The sequence below is a fragment of the Bubalus kerabau genome, chromosome X (assembly GCF_029407905.1).
Source record: "Bubalus kerabau isolate K-KA32 ecotype Philippines breed swamp buffalo chromosome X, PCC_UOA_SB_1v2, whole genome shotgun sequence".
In the NCBI taxonomy this organism is placed as follows: Eukaryota; Metazoa; Chordata; class Mammalia; order Artiodactyla; family Bovidae; genus Bubalus; species Bubalus kerabau.
In genome coordinates, this window is record NC_073647.1 from 97,429,284 (window position 1) to 97,445,947 (window position 16,664).

A 16,664-nucleotide genomic window follows, 5' to 3' on the forward strand; every position below is an offset into this window, starting at 1 on the left:
TCCGTACATGACCACAGGAAAAACCATAGCCTTGACTAGATGGACCTCTGTTGGCAAAGTAATGTCTCTGCTTTTGAATATGCTACTAGGTTGGCCATAACTTTCCTTCCAAGGAGTAAGCGTCTTTTAATTTCATGGCTGCAATCACCATCTGCAGTGATTTTGGAGCACCCAAAAATAAAGTCTGACACTGTTTCCACTCTTTCCCCATCTATCTGCCATGAAGTGATGGGATCAGATACCATGATCTTAGTTTTCTGAATGTTGAGCTGTAAGCCAACTTTTTCACTCTCCCCTTTCACTTCCATTAAGACTCTTTTTAGTTTCTCTTCACTTCCCAGCATCAGGGTCTTTTCAAATGAGTCAGCTGAAGAGCATCAGGTGGCCAAAGTGTTGGAGTTTCAGCTTCAACATCAATCCTTCCAATGAACACCCAGGACTGATCTCCTTTAGGATGGACTGGTTGGATCTCCTTGCAGTCCAAGGGACTCTCAAGAGTCTTCTCCAACACCACAGTTCAAAAGCATCAATTCTTCGGCACTTGGCTTTCTTTATAATCCAACTCTCACATCCATACATGACCACGGGAAAAACCATAGCCTTGACTAGACGGACCTTTGTTGACAAAGTAATATCTCTACTTTTTAATATGCTGTCTAGGTTGGTCATAACTTTCCTTCTAAGGAGTAAGTGTCTTTTAATTTCATGGCTGCAATCGCCATCTGCAGTGATTTTGGAGCCCAGATAAATAAAGTCAGCCACTGTTTGCACTGTTTCCCCATCTATTTGCCATCAAGTGATGGGACCACATGCCGTGATCTTAGTTTTCTGAATGTTGAGCTGTAAGCCAACTTTTTCACTCTCCTCTTTCACCTTAATCAAGAGGCTCTTTAGTTCTTCACTTTCTTCCATAAGAGTGGTATCATCTGCATATCTGAGGTTATTAATATTTCTCCTGGCAATCTTGATTCCAGCTTGTGCTTCCTCTAGCCCAGTGTTTCTCATGATGTACTCTGCATATAAGTTTAATAAGCAGGGTGACAATATACAGCCTTGACTTACTCCTTTTCCTATTTGGAACCAGTCTGTTACTCCATGTCCAGTTCTAAATGTTGCTTCCTAACCTGCAAACATATTTCTCAGGAGACAGGTCAAGGTGGTCTGGTATTCCCATCTCTTTCAGAATTTTCCACAGTTTATTGTGATCCACACAGTCAAAGGCTTTGGCATAGCCAATAAAGCAGAAATAGATGTTCTTCTGGAATTCTCTTGCTTTTTTGATGATCCAGTGGATGTTGGCAATTTAAATCTCTGGTTCCACTGCCTTTTCTAAAACCAGCTTGAACAGCCAGAAGTTCATGGTTCTTGTATTTTTGAAGCCTGGCTTGGAGAGTTTTAAGCATCACTTTACTAGCGTGTGAGATGAGTGCAATTGTGCAGTAGTTTGAGCATTCTTTGGGATTGCCTTTCTTTGGGATTGGAATGAAAACTGACCTTTTCCAGTCCTGTGGCCTCTGCTGAGTTTTCCATATCTGCTGGCATATTGAGTATAGCACTTTCACAGCATCATCTTTCAGGATTTGAAATAGCTCAACTAGAATTCCATCACCTCCACTAGCTTTGTCCATAGTCTTGCTTCCTAAGACCCACTTGACTTCACATTCCAAGATGTTTGGCTCTAGGTGAGTGACCACATCATCGTGATTTCTGTGTCCTGAAGATCTTTTATGTACAGTCGTTCTGTGTATTCTTGCCACCTCTTCTTAATATCTTCTGCTTCTGTTAGCTACCTATCATTTCTGTCCTTTATTGAGCCTATCAGAAGTACTATTAGTTCCTTCTTCATCTTTTTCTTTTTTCTTATAATTTATTTGTTAAAGAATGCATGTAATTTGTTCTTTAAAGTTTATCATAGTTGAACCTATGGTAAACTTTTAAAGCTGAAACTCCAGTACTTTGGCTACCTCATGTGAAGAGTTGACTCATTGGAAAAGACTCTGATGCTGGGAGGGATTGGGGGGCAAGAGGAGAAGGAGACGACAGAGGATGAGATGGCTGGATGGCATCACTGACTCGATGGACCTGAGTCTGAGTGAACTCCGGGAGTTGGTGATGGACAGGGAGGCCTGGCGTGCTGTGATTCGTGGGGTCGCAGAGAGTCGGACACGACTGAGCGACTGATCTGATCTGATCTGATCTGATAGTTGAATCAAAAGGCTTGCTCTGATTCAAGTTCTTTTTATTTGTTTTTTTAGCGATTTGAGTTTTTGTTTGGTTTTTGTTGTTGTTGTTATTTTGGATTTTCTTTGAGAGGGTGTTTTGAGTAGGGAGGGCAAATATACTTAATAAATGGTTCTGTGTTCTTCCAACAGTAGACACATAATGTGTGACTGTCTTTTTTTCTAATTATCTTCCAGAGAGGATGCTCATAGAGTCACTGAATGGCAAAGCCAAAAGGCTTTTTAGATTACACAATAATCTTCTTATTTTAGAGGTGAAGGAACAGATACCTAGGGATGCAAAATTATATGCCCAAAGTCATATAACACATTATTGATGGAACCAGTTTAATGAACTTATTTAGGTTTTGCTTTTATTTTTTCATATTTGTTGAGGTATAATTGACAAATAAAAGTTGTATAATTTATGTTGTATAACTTATATACCATAGTGACATTTGGTATATGTATATTTTGTGAAATAATTGCCATAATAAATCTAATTAGATGCCAGTTTGATCCCTGGCTGGTGAGGATCCCCTGGAGAAAGAAATGGCCACCCACTCCAGTATTCTTGCCTGGGAAATTCCATGGACAGAACAGCCTGGCAGGCTATAATCCATGGGGTCGCAGAAGAGTTGGACACAACTCAGTGACTAAATAACAACATCACCTCATATAGTTACCATTTTCTTTCTTCCTCCCTTTCTTCCATTCTCCCTTCCTCCCTTCTTCTTTTCTTTCTTTTTAGTAAGAACACTTATGATATACCTGTTAGTAAATTTCAAGAGCAAAATAAAATATTGTTAACTGCATTCATATTGATATATATTAGATCTCCAAACTTACTCATCTTATGTACCTGAAACTTTGTACCTCTTGACCAATATCGCCCCATTTTTCCACCACACTTCTCAGTCCCTGGCAACTACCATTCCACTCTCTGTGTCCAGCTTATTTCACTTAACATAATGTCCTCCATGTTGATCCATGTTGTTGCAAATGGCAGGATTTCCTTCTTTTTAAAGGTGCATTAATAATCCATTTTATGTATATCCTTATCTGTTTGTCCATCTAAAGACACAGCCTATTGTGACTAATGCAGTGAACATAGGAATACAGATATTCTCTTTGAGATTTTGATTTCATTTCCTTTGGATATGTACCTAAAACTGGGATTGCTGGATAATAATGTAGTATTTTGATTAGATGGTTTAAATCAGAGGTTATAAATTAAAATGTCTATAAAAACAAAACTTATAACCTCCTATCTAAACTATCCAATCAAAATTATTTTTTCCTAAACTGGAGGCTTCTTAAGTGCTGTGATTAGTCACTCAGTCATGTCCAACTCTTTGCAACCCCATGGACTGTAGCCCACCAGGCACTTCTGTCCATGGGGATTCTCCAGGTAGGAATACTGAAATGGGTTGCCATGTCTTCCTCCAGGGTATCTTCCCAAACTAGAATCAAACCCAGGTCTCTTGCATTACAGGCAGATTCTTTACTGTCTGAGCCACCAGGGAAGCCCTTCTTATAACCTCCCTATAATACCTGTTTCTTTGTTTTAAATTTGATGTTCACAAAGTTGTACCCATTTTCTCTAGTTTAAGTGAACTAGAGAATTTAAGATTTCTTTGCTCTCAATTCATGCTACCAACTCCTACCTAATTCACTACTCATGATGCCCTTATTTTTGGTTTCATTCATCTTATTAACCAAAAATTATGCCTCTTAATGGTTTTCAAAATGTATAATAAAAGGAGAGACATCAAATGGAAAGAAATCTCCCCAGAGAATAGAATAACTTTCAAATCCCATAAGAAGACCAAGAAGGAAAAGAATGTCCTAAATGAAATACCAAGAACATACATCAGAGAAATATAAGGTAGCTGCAATCCACTCCAGTATTCTTGCCTGGAAAATCCCATAGACAGTGGAGCCTGGCAGGCTACAGTCCATGGGGTTGCAAGAGTCAGACACGACTTAATGCACTGTCTCACCTGTCTTAGCTTAAAGAGGATCCCATCAAGGCTGATTTCTTGACAGGAACTAGATACTAGATAAGGAGGCAGTGGGATGCAATGAGATGACTGTAAGACTTGGAGCCCAACAGATATGGGTTTGAATCCCTGTATTGCCATATAGTCACAAATTGACCTTGACTAAGTGCTTTTCCCTCTGTGAAACTAGGCTTCAGAGATAAAATACTATGCCTTTTGGAGTTATGGGATTAGGTGAACTGCATATTCAACCAAAGTAATTTTCTTTCAAAACTCTAAGGAGATAAGCATTCATACATGTTGGAGGCTGTTGTCTCACTAGTGTCCTTGATTTGTTACTAGTGGTTTAGCCATTCTGGATCCTTTGGTGGCAGCATGGAGTTGCTTTTCTGTTTTAACATCTAAACTGTTCTGTCACTAAAGAATAAGGGTTAATTAATTGTGTAAGTATTTAAGGTTAAAAGGGATCCATCACCAGTCCAGCAATATCAAAGGCCAGTGAATAGTTACTGTTCATTATCATCTGAATGGTACCCAGCCTTTGTCATGTGATTAACAGATTTCATTAGGATTTGTTTAAGGATTCAGTACCTGTCAATTACCTACTCAGTGACTAGAGCCTGCCTCTTGATGCCAATGAGTCTTTCAAGGGCCTTCATCTGGACAGGATTTTCAGTTTGGTTTTCAGTGAGCTGTTCCACTCCCTCATTCCCTCAACTCACACCCAAAGTAACCAAGGGCCGAACAGCTTTTACTTGGCTGCCTGAATACATGAAAGAGCACTAGAATCTCTCAGTTCTATTAAAATAATTATTAGTATCTGCTCTGTGTGAGGCACACACACACTTGGAAGTTATTTACCAACTAGTAGGAAAGGCAGATAGGAAACAGAAAATTGCAACATGCTCGACTTACCAATGGTGTCAATCAAGATGAGGACAGTGGGCTAAGAGAGCCCTGAAGAAAATGTCACCTAAAGTGAATCTCAAAGGATAAATAGACATTCTTTGGATACAGGAGGATGGAGACATTAGAAACAGAGGAAATAGCATGAAGCAAAGATATGGAGATCTGAAACAGCATAATATAGCCAGAAAACCTTATCTAGGCAGTGTAGTATATGTGTCAACATTTTAGGATTCAGTAAATTAAAATGGACAGGGAGGGGTAAATTTAATTCAGATGACCATTATGTCTACTATTTGGGGGCAAGAATCCCTTAGAAGAAATGGAGTAGCCCTCATAGTCAACAAAAGAGTCCAAAATGCAGTATTTGAGTGCATTCTCTAAAATGACAGAATGATCTTGGTACATTTCCAAGGCAAACCATTCAACATCACAGTAATCTAAGTGTATGCCCCAACCACTAATGCCGAAGAAATAGAGGTTGAATGGTTCTATGAAGACCTACAAGACCTTCCAGAACTAACACCAAAAAAGGATTTTCTTTTCAGCATAGGGGACTGGAATGCAAAAGTATGGAGTCAAGAGATACCTAAAGCAACAGACAAGTTTGGCTTGGAGTACAAAATGAAGTAGGGCAGAGGCTAACAGAGTTTTGCCAAGAGAACGCACTGATCATAGCAAATACCCTCTTCCAACAACACAAGAGACAACTCTACACATGGACATCACCAGATAATCAATACTGAAATCAGATTGATTATGTTCCTTGCAGCCAAATTTGGAGAAGCTCTATACAGTCAACAAAAACAAGACCTGGGGCTGACTGTGGCTCAGATCATGAACTCCTTATTGAAAACTTCAAACTAAAATTGAAGAAAGTAGGGAAAACCACTAGACCATTCAGGTATGGCCTAAACAAAATCCCTTATGATTATACAGTGGAAGTGACAAATAGATTCAAGGGATTAGATCTGGTAGACAGAGTGCCTGAAGAAATATGGATGGAAGTTTGTAACAATGAACAAGAGGTGGTGACCAAAACCATCTCAAAGAAAAATAAATGCAACAAGACAAAATGGTTGTCTGAGGAGGCCTTACAAATAGCTGAGGAAAGAATAGAAGCAAAAGGCAAAGGCTAAAGGGAAAGATACACCCATCCGAATGCAGAGGTGCAGAAAATAGCAAGGAGAGAAAAGAAAGCCTTCTTAAATGATCAATGGAAGGAACTAGAGGAAAGCAATAAAATAGGAAAGACTAGCTATCTCTTCAACTAGCAAAGCAACTGGCAAAGCTAACGCTGCTGCTGCTGCTAAGTCGCTTCAGTCGTGTCTGACTCTGTGTGACCCCATAGACGGTAGCCCACCAGGCTCCTCTGTCCCTGGGATTCTCCAGGCAAGAATACTGGAGTGGGTTGTCATTTCCTTCTCCAATGCATGAAAATGAAAAGTGAAAGTGAAGTCGCTCAGTTGTGCCGGACTCTTAGTGACCCCATGGACTGCAGCCTACCAGGCTCCTCTTTCCATGGGATTTTCCAGGCAAGAGTACTGGAGTGGGTTGCCATTGCATACAGCATCATTTCATTCCTTTTTCAGTGATGTGTGGCATATTTCTTTTTTGCTACCAGTCTTTATAATATAATTTTATAAAGTAATATAAAATTTGTAACTCAGAATTTTATGAAGGAACGTGTTGACCTTAAGCATTTTAAAAGGTTACAAAAATAATGTACAGTAGTAATAAGAAATGAAGCATAACAGAGGTGTAGCAAGCATAAAACCACTGTTACCCTACTCCTCACATTTTATTTGTATGATTCTTAATATGTACTTTTTTTGTTATTAGACAGGATAGGTAGATTTTGATTAAATTGGTGGAAAAGGCCCAATAGGAGGCAAAAGCAAATTATATTTGACTCGAAAGATAGTTAACTGTATTTTTTATTGTTCTACTTATGCTTTATTTTGTGACTTCTATTAGTCTGTCTCCCCGTGTAAACTGTGATCTTCTCGATAGCAGAGACAAGGGTATATTCATTTTTTCTACAGTACTTTGCACATAGTAGACACTCATATGTTATTTGAACTGAATGCACAGTAGAAAGTGCCATGAACTGGATTTTTTTGCTCTGCTTTCTTGTTCAGCATTGTTGTGTTTTAACTCAGTGACCTGGGGCAAGCTGCTTCATCATTCTGTGTCTCAGTGCAGGTAATTCACCAGGAAGGTCAGACACTGTGTCCCTTATGGCTCCTTCCAACTCTAAATTATTGTAATTTTATATGTAGGCTAGAAATTATTTCCATAATTGTTAACCTTTTTTTCATATTTATATAGTGCTTGTAATTTGAAAAAAAAATATATATATATATATATAAAACTAGTCTATCTCAGAGAAGGCAATGGCAACCCACTCCAGTACCCTTGCCTGGAAAATCCCATGGGCGGAGGAGCCTGGTAGGCTTCAGTCCATGGGGTCGCAAAGAGTCAGACACGATTGAGCGACGTCACTTTTACTTTTCACTTTCATGCATTGGAGAAGGAAATGGCAACCCACCCCAGTGTTCTTGCCTGGAGAATCCCAGGGACGGGGGCGCCTGATGGGCTGCAGTCTATGGGGTTGCACAGAGTCGGACACGGCTGAAGTGACTTGACTTAACAGCAGCAGCAGCAGCAGCGATCTCTTCAAGAAAATTAGAGATATCAAGGGAACATTTCATGCAGAGATGAGCACAATAAAGGACAGAAACTGCAAGGACCTAACAGAAGTGATTAAGAAGACATGACAAGAATACACAGAATAGCTATACAAAAAGAGGTCTTAATGATCTGGATTACCACAATGGTGTGGTCACTCACCTAGAGCCAGACATCCTAGAGTGTGAAGTCAAGTGGACCTTAGGAGGCATTACTATGAACAAAGCTAGTGGAGGTGATGGAATTCTAGCTGAGCGATTTCAAATCCTGAAAGTGATGCTGTTAAAGTGCTGCACTCAATATGCCAGCAAATTTGGAAAACTCAGCAGTGGCCACAGGCCTGGAAAAAGTAAGTTTTCTTTCCAATCCCAAAGAAAGGCAATGCCAAATAATGTTCAAACAACCTCACAGTTACACTCATTTCACATGCTAGGAAGGTAATGTTCAAAATCCTTCAAGCTAGGCTTCAGCAGTACATGAACCAAGAACTTCCAGATGTACAAGCTAGATTTAGAAAATGCAGAGTAACAGAGATCATATTGCCAAAAACTGTTGGATCATAGAAAAAGCAAGGGAATTCCAGAAAAACATCTTCTGCTTCATTAACTACTTGAAAACATTTGACTGTATGGATCACATCAAATTGTTTAAAATTCTTAAAGAGATGGGTATACTCTGGTATACCCACCTTACCTGCCTCTTGAGAAATTTGTATCCAGGTCAAGAAGCAAAAGTTAAAACTGGACATGGAACAATGGATTGGGTCATAACTGGAAAAGGAGTACATCAGGATGTATATTGGCATCCTGCTTATTTAATTTATATGCAGAATATATCATATGAAATGTGGTGCTGAATGAATCACAAACTGGAATCAAGATTGCTGGGATTAATATCAACAACCTCACATATGCAGATGATACCACCCTTATGGCAGAAAGTGAAGAGGAACTAAAGAGCCTCTAGATGAGGTTGAAAGAGGAGAGTGAAAAGGCTGGCTTAAAACTCAACATTCAGAAACTTATATCATGACACTTGCTTCCATCACTTCATGGCAAATAAACGAGGAAAAATGGAAACAGCAGTGGGTTTTATTTTCTTGGTCTCCAAGATCACTGTGGATGGTGACTGCAGCCTTGAAATTAAGACACTTGCTCCCTGGAACAAAAGCTGTGACAAACCTAGACAGCATCTTAAAAAGCAGAGACATCACTTTGCCAACAAACATCCGTATAGTTCACACTATGGTTTTTCCATTAGTCATGTACAGATGTGACAATTGGACCATAAAGAAGGCTGAGTACTAAAGAACTGATGCTTTCAAACTGTGGTGCTGGAGAAGACTCTTGAGAGTCTTTTGGATGGCATGGATATCAAGCCAGTCAATCCTAAAGGAAATCAACCCTGAATATTCATTGAAAGGACTGATGCTGAAGCTGAAGCTCCAATACTTTGGCCACTGGAAGAGAGGAACTTACTCATTGATAAAGACCTTGATGCTGGGAAAAACTGAGGGCAGGAGGAAAAGCAGGCAACAGAGGATGAGATGATTGGTTGGCATCACTGATTCAATGAACATGAATCTAAGCAAATTCCAGGAGATAGTGAAGGACAGGGAAGCCAGACTTACTGCAGTCCACTGTAGCCTACCATAGACTGTAGCCTACAGGCTTCTCCATCCATGGGATTTTCCAGGCAAGAGTACTGGAGTGGGTGGCCATTTCCTTTCCCAGGGGATCTTCCCAACCCAGGTCTCCACATTGCAGGCAGACGCTTTACCCTCAGAGACACCAGGGAAGCCCAGTTACTACAGTCCACGGGGTCGCAAAGAGTCAAATACCACTTAGAGACTGAACAACAACAACATATGGGTGTTATATGTCTGCAATTTTTAGATGGAGCCTCCTGGAGAGGTCATTATAATAGTAGATCCTTCTAATTAAATGTTTCCAGGATACCTTTCTAACGCAATTTAGCTCTATTTATTTCACAACCCTCTGAGATGGATACTATTTTCACAAGTGGGAAAGCTTAAGCCCAGAGAGGTTAGGTCACCAACACGCACTGTTACACATCTAATGCGTGACAGTGTTGGGATTCAAACCCAGGTCAGCTTCAGAGCCCAGGCTGTGCATTGAGATTGGAAGTAGGTGTCAAGTTACTGAAGAGTTTAATTGCTACTTTAAGGACAATTGGCAGTGTCCTATAAGTAATAGGAAGCCACTAAAGGTAATTTAAATAAAGAATGTAATTAAGGACCAGAAAATTTTGGATTACAGGCCCTTCAGTAATCAAGCTAACTGATTAAGGCTTCAGCCAAATCTCATTCGTTGGACCTCTATTTTCTCATCTATAAAGTCAGGATAATTCAAAAGTGCTGTTCTTAAGGATCTCTTTTGATTCTTTGAGCTCTTTGCCTCTCTAGCTAGAGCTGAGCAAGAGACTAGATTCCTGACTGGTAAGAGTGGTAGGCACTTTCTCTATGTGCTTTTTCTTTATATATGCTTTATACATACTGTAACTCTTGCCCTGGAATGCCATCTTGCTTCTCACCTGTCTTTCCAAACACTAAAGCCATCTTCTTCGCTTCTTGTGACTTGTACAGTGCTACGAACTAAGTTAGCTATGTTTCACTTTGGCCCCTAATTAAACACTATCTTGTATTCTTTGTTAGTTGCTTCCTTTGTAATCTTTTCTTACCATTTATATTTTGGAACTCTCCTTTTCTTCTGCTTTGTAGCTTCTCTTACCCCCTAAAGCATCTAACACAGTTTTAGTTACAAGAGGGTCTTGGAAAAAATCTTGTTAATCATTTTCTTTCTCTTCTGGCAGTGTGTGTGAGCACAGCAAAGAGAATCTTATGACCCCCTCTAACATGGGGGTGATCTTTGGGCCCACTCTCATGAGAGCTCAGGAGGACACTGTGGCTGCCATGATGAACATCAAATTCCAGAATATTGTGGTGGAAATCCTAATTGAGCACTTTGTCAAGGTATGTATTTCCTGTCCTCACCATCATTCCTCCAAACATGTGACACTTTCCCCTAACCAATATTTAAAGCTGTATCTTCTGTCTGGCTCAAGTTACAATGGAAGGAAATTCCATATGATACAGTGACATTTAATAGCATTGCTGACCTTGTGAAATTCATTTATTCAACAAACATTGCTTGAGTATTCAACTATTTTGTTGTCAAGCTCCATGCAAGAATGTATAGAAGAAGAAAAATATCATTGTTCATACCTTTAAGGAATTAATAGTATAATATGGAAACAATTATGTAAACAAAGGAAAATGATAGGTGTAAAAATGGTATATGTACAATTAAACCATAAAGAAAGCAATATTTATGTTTATTTAAATCCCATCACATTCTGAAATAATTTAAGGTGTTATATTTTTACGGTATGTTAAATATGAGGTAGTATACATTATAATTAGGTCAAATCAAAACTGAAAAATAATGATACAGACAGAAAATAAACCCAAGGATGAAGCTAGACAAGAAATACTTATTGACAAGTCCTATACACTTGCAATGAATGACCCTACATTTGACTCTTAGCTTTCTAGCAGCCAGTACCCTCTTAGCAGAGCACAATTCAATAAAAAAGTTTCTTCATGGGGAGGGGACTGGTGATACAGTCCAGGTGGTATGTACAGTTCAAATCCAAGCTCTTAGGATAGGATACATTAGGTAAAATACATAGATTAAGCTGCTAAGACACCACAACAGCTTCAAGACATTTATTTCTTGGTTCTGTAACGGTTCAGCAAGTTGGTCCAGGCCTGATATGGTGATTTGACAAGGACTATAACCCAGGTTACTTCTTTGTTGTTCTGTCATCCCTAAGGTGCTGCTTCACCTACATGACCAAATATCTTCTACATTATATCAACTGGGAGGGATGAAAGAAAGTGGAGGATATAGCTGTTTCCTTTAAGGCAATGACCTGGAAGTCTCACATATCACTTTTGTTTACATACCATTTATCAGAACTTAATCTCATGGTCACATCTAGCTATAAGCTGCTGCTGCTAAGTCACTTCAGTCGTGTCCTACTCTGTGCCACCCCATGGACGGCAGCCCACCAGGCTCCCCCGTCCCTGGGATTCTCCAGGCAAGAACACTGGAGTGGGTTGCCATTTCCTTCTCCAGTGCATGAAAGTGATATGAAGTCGCTCAGTCATGTCCAACTCTTCACGACCCCATGGACTGCAGCCTACCAGGCTCCTCCGTCCATGGGATTTTCCAGGCAAGAGTACTGGAGTGGGTTGCCATTGTCTTCTCCACTAGCTATAAGAGAAGCATGGAAATTTAGTTTTTATTTGGGGCAGCCATGTGTCCAGCTAAGACTTTAGTTTTTTTTTACTAAAAGAAAGAGAGAATGGATTTTGGAGAACAATTGGTATTCTCTACCATATTATCTTTGTTACATTAAACAATGTAACTTCTCTGGTAGTCGTTTTTTTTTTTTTTTCAGCTGAAATGTGAAGGTGATAATAAACACATGCTGTGTGATAGTTGTGCTTCCCAGGTGGCTCAACAGTAAAGAATCTACCTGCCAACGTGAAGCTGCAGGAGGCTCTGGTTCAATCGCTTAGTCAGGAAGATCCCCTGGAGGAGGAAATGGCAACCCACTCCAGTACCGTTGCCTGGGAAATATCATGAATGAGGAGACTGGCGCGCTACTGTTCATGGGGTAGCAAGAGTCAGACATGACTGAAGCAACTGAGCACACACCCACATGTGATAGTTACATGCCCCAAACTTAGCTAGTGACAAACCTGGAATTTAAATCCAAGTACCTGGCTCAGAGTTGAAGTATTTAATCACTATGCTGTACTGTCTCAGCAATCATTTTGGTACAGTTGTATTACTGAGTATTTACAGGGCACTTTGGGTTTATCAAAGATGGGTACTTGCAGAGAAGTACAACCTATATCAGTATTTAAAGTGGGAAAGAAAGGAAAATAGGGAAATGAAATTTTCAGGAGGTGGTCCAGCATGAACTAAGGCCCAAGGGCCTAAAATCCCTAACCATTTTATGTTATTGTATCATAAAATGGAAATAGGAGTGGCAGGAGATGTGATTGAAGGCAGACAGTGGCCATATCCTAAAAGGACTAGACTTTGACTCATTAAGGAGTTTGGAATGTTTGAAATAGTTCTTGCAAGTGATAGCTTATGATGAAAGATGTTGGAGTCTGATCTCCAAAGAAGAAGACTTGGCTTTGGGACCAGGGACCAGGCTTGATCACTCAAAAGCTTTTGTGTAGCAGATTTTTATTAAAGTGAAAAAGGGACAGAAAAAGCTTCTGACATAGACATCAGAAGGAGGGCAAAGAGTGCCCCCCTCGTTAGTCTTAGCAAGGGAGCTACTTTTTAATTGGTTATTACAATAAATCAAAAGAATGTCTCAAGGTTATAAAGATCTTACTAGACCCACTCCCACAACTTACATTTTAAGATGACAAGATTAGAACTAACAACAGAAAGATCTAACCAGACCCACTCCCATAATATACATTTTAAGATAACAGGATTAGTCAGAAGGTTTTCAAGAAGGGGAAACTGTTCTCAAGCAGGATACATTATTGTTATATAATCCTTAGTATAGAGTTTAAGCTGAGTTGTTTTGTGATGTAATTATCAGCTCTGGGCTTAAAGAAAAAAACATTTTATGTGACTAAGTAATGTAGAAAAATATGTTTGTCCTTTCCTCCTCTTTGAGAATTCCACACCCCTATCTCCTCCTTGAGAGCCCCAGACCCCTTTCTGCTCCTCAGGGACCCCAGACTTCTTATCAACTGGCCTAGAAATTGACTCTCTTACAAGCTTGGGAAAGCCTTGTTTCAAACTTAAGTAATATGATGAATAGACTTACATTTGGGATACTGTGTGGATGGGGCTATACTTCATACATGTAAGAAATACAGAATGAGAAAATTTTGGAGGGATGGAGAAAAAGCTCAATTTGGGCCATATTGTATTTGAGATTTCTGAAATATATCCAGAGATCAATATCTTAGAAGTAGTTGACTATGAATCCAAAGCAGGAATTGACAAACTTTTTTAAAATTAATTTATATTTTTATTGTAGGATAATTACCTTATAGAATTTTGTTGTTTTCTGTCAAACAAATAAAATTCCATTGGCAAAACTGGCAGCAGACCTGTGAGCTGTAATGTTCTGACTCATGGTATAAAGAGCAAATATCATTTATTGATTAACTGGTTTGGTTCATTCATTCAGAAAATATGTATTGAGTACCCACATTTGCAATGTGGAGAGCTGACTCATTTGAAAAGACCCTGATGCTGGGAAAGATTGAGGGCAGGAGGAGAAGGGGACGACAGAGGATGAGATGGTTGGATGGCATCACTGACTCGATGGACATGGGTTTGGGTGGACTCCAGGAGTTGGTGATGGACAGGGAGGCCTGGAGTGCTGTGGTTCATGGGGTCACAAAGAGTCAGACATGACTGAGTGACTGAACAGAACTGAACTGAACCCACATTTGCCAGGTATTGTTTTAGGCACTGGTGATACAACATTTATGTAAATTAGAAAAGCAGTGTCCATGTAAGTAAAATATATAGTATATTAAATGGTGATGAACATTAAGATGAACAGTAAAGCAGAGAAGGGGCATAGGAATGGTTGAGAGAAGTGATTTTCAAATTTTAAATACAGTGCCCAGGAAGACCTCATTGAGAAAATGACTTCTGAGAAGAGACCCACAAGAAATAAAGGAATAGTTCATTCAGGTATCAGTGGAGAAAGCAATCTAGGTTGAAGAAATGTTAAGTAGAAAATCTCTGAGGCAGAAATGTGCCTATCATGTTCATGGTACAAAAACGAAGCCAGATTGGCTAGAATGGATGAATCAAAAGAAGAAACAGAAGAATTTAGGTTCAGAGAGGAAATAGGGAGGGAGAGCTGAATAGATCCTATAGGGCCTTAGAAACCTTTGGAAGGAATTTGACTTTGCTATCTGAGTAGAATAAAATGAGGTTTTTGACTAGAGAAATGACATGATTTGACTTAATAGGAATATTTTGGATGCTTTGTGGATAATAGCTGTAGGGGAACAAGGGTAGAAGCAAGGAGACTGATTAGGAACCTGTTTCAATAATGAAATCAAGAAGTGGTTTGTACCTCAGATGATGGTTGTACAAACAGTGGAGATGGTGAGAAGTGGTTAGATTCTAAATAATTTCGAAGGCAGAGCTGTCAGGACTTGCTGACAAATCATATGTCGAATGTGGGAGACAGAGAGGAGTCATTGATAACTTCAAGGTTTTATATCTTAGCAACTGGAGGGATGAAGTTGCCATTTTACTATGATGGATAGGCTGAGGAAGGAGAAGACTTGGAAAAAAAAAGAGCACGAGTTCAGTTTGGGACAAGTTATGATAGATAGTCCTGAGAGACCTCTGAGGTAAGATAGGAGAACAGGATTAGGGACATACAGTTGGCCTTTTATAGCATAGAGGCAGTGGTTAAAACCATGCAAGTAAATAGTCTTGCCTAGGGAATACTTGAAGCAGGAGAATAAATGTTAGACCAAAGATTGAAACCTAGGGAATGCCAGTGTTTTAAGGGTCATTAGAAGAGACCACAAAATAAATTAAAAAAAAAAAAAAAAGAATGTTCAGTTACAGGAGAATGAGGAGCTAGGGAGTCATAGACTCCTGGAAAGGAGATCGTTTTTGGAAGGAAGAGTGGACAGTGGTTTCCAGTTCCCAAGACATGTCATATAAGACAGGTACTGAAAGTATCTACTATTTTAAGTGTTTTTTAAAATTTTAAATATGAGCAATACATGGTAAAAATTTCCAACCATGAAGAAAGTGTAGAATAAAAGACAATTCCACCCTTTACCTATTCTCAACTCCTAGTTCCAATTGTCATTTCAATAATTTCTTCTTTGTCATTCTGTCAAACAAAAACAGTACATACACACACACACAAATGCATTAATATGCATACTTTATGCCTCTACTTGAAAAGGTTAAAAACACTAGACACCATATATGAAACCATCACAAAACAGAAACAGACTCATAGACTTAGAGAACAAATTTGTTAATAGGGGAGTAGAGTAAAGGGCAGGGATAAACTGGGAGTTTAAGACTGACAAGTACACACTACTATATTTAAAACAGATAACAACAAGGACCTACTGTATAGCACAGGGAACATTGCTCAATATTCTGTAATCTAAATGGGAAAAGTATTTTAAAAATAATAGATACATGAATATGTATAACTGAACCACCTGAAACTAACACGTTGTTAATCAAGTATGCTCCAATATAAAATTTAAAAAAAATTTAAAAATGAAGAATCTGAAATTTGAAGGGAATAAGGCACACCAGACCAGCTATGGATCTTGGGACCTGAGGAGCAATGGGGCCACCAGTCATCAGAGATTTGTTTTTGCCTCATGTTTCCCAGATTGAGTAGTATAGAAGCTGACAACCTAAGAACATCAATGGGTACAGTCGAAATGGTCCCAGCAAAAGCCTGTTCTCACTATCCAAGGGAACTGGAGAAAAACAGCCTAACAACAAAGAAAAAAATTTTTTATAATAACCCCTTCACACCAAAATGCCACCAAAAACTTGAGGCCTCACCCCCAGTCTCAGCAAAGGCTGAGTGGAAAGCCAGTCTGTAACAAGGCACCTCAACCAACCTCTTCCTGCTCCATGTGATTATCTCAAGGAGGCCCAGTTGGGAACCAGACTTCATCCTCACCCTCCCCCACTGTCTATAGTGTCAGAGGAGGCCTGCTAGAAATACAGGACATTATCACTCAGTGGTAATAAGTCTACCA

General features: G+C 39.4%; 1 protein-coding gene across 3 annotated transcripts in view; it reads left to right on the forward strand.

The window, feature by feature from the left end:
* Positions 1-16,664, forward strand: part of OPHN1 (oligophrenin 1) — a 692,544-nt gene that overhangs the window by 478,729 nt on the left and 197,151 nt on the right. For all 3 annotated transcript variants that reach the window (XM_055565218.1, XM_055565216.1, XM_055565219.1), the window contains exon 19: positions 10,652-10,811. In XM_055565218.1, coding sequence (XP_055421193.1) covers positions 10,652-10,811 — 160 coding nt within the window. The remainder of the gene's footprint in view (positions 1-10,651; positions 10,812-16,664) is intronic.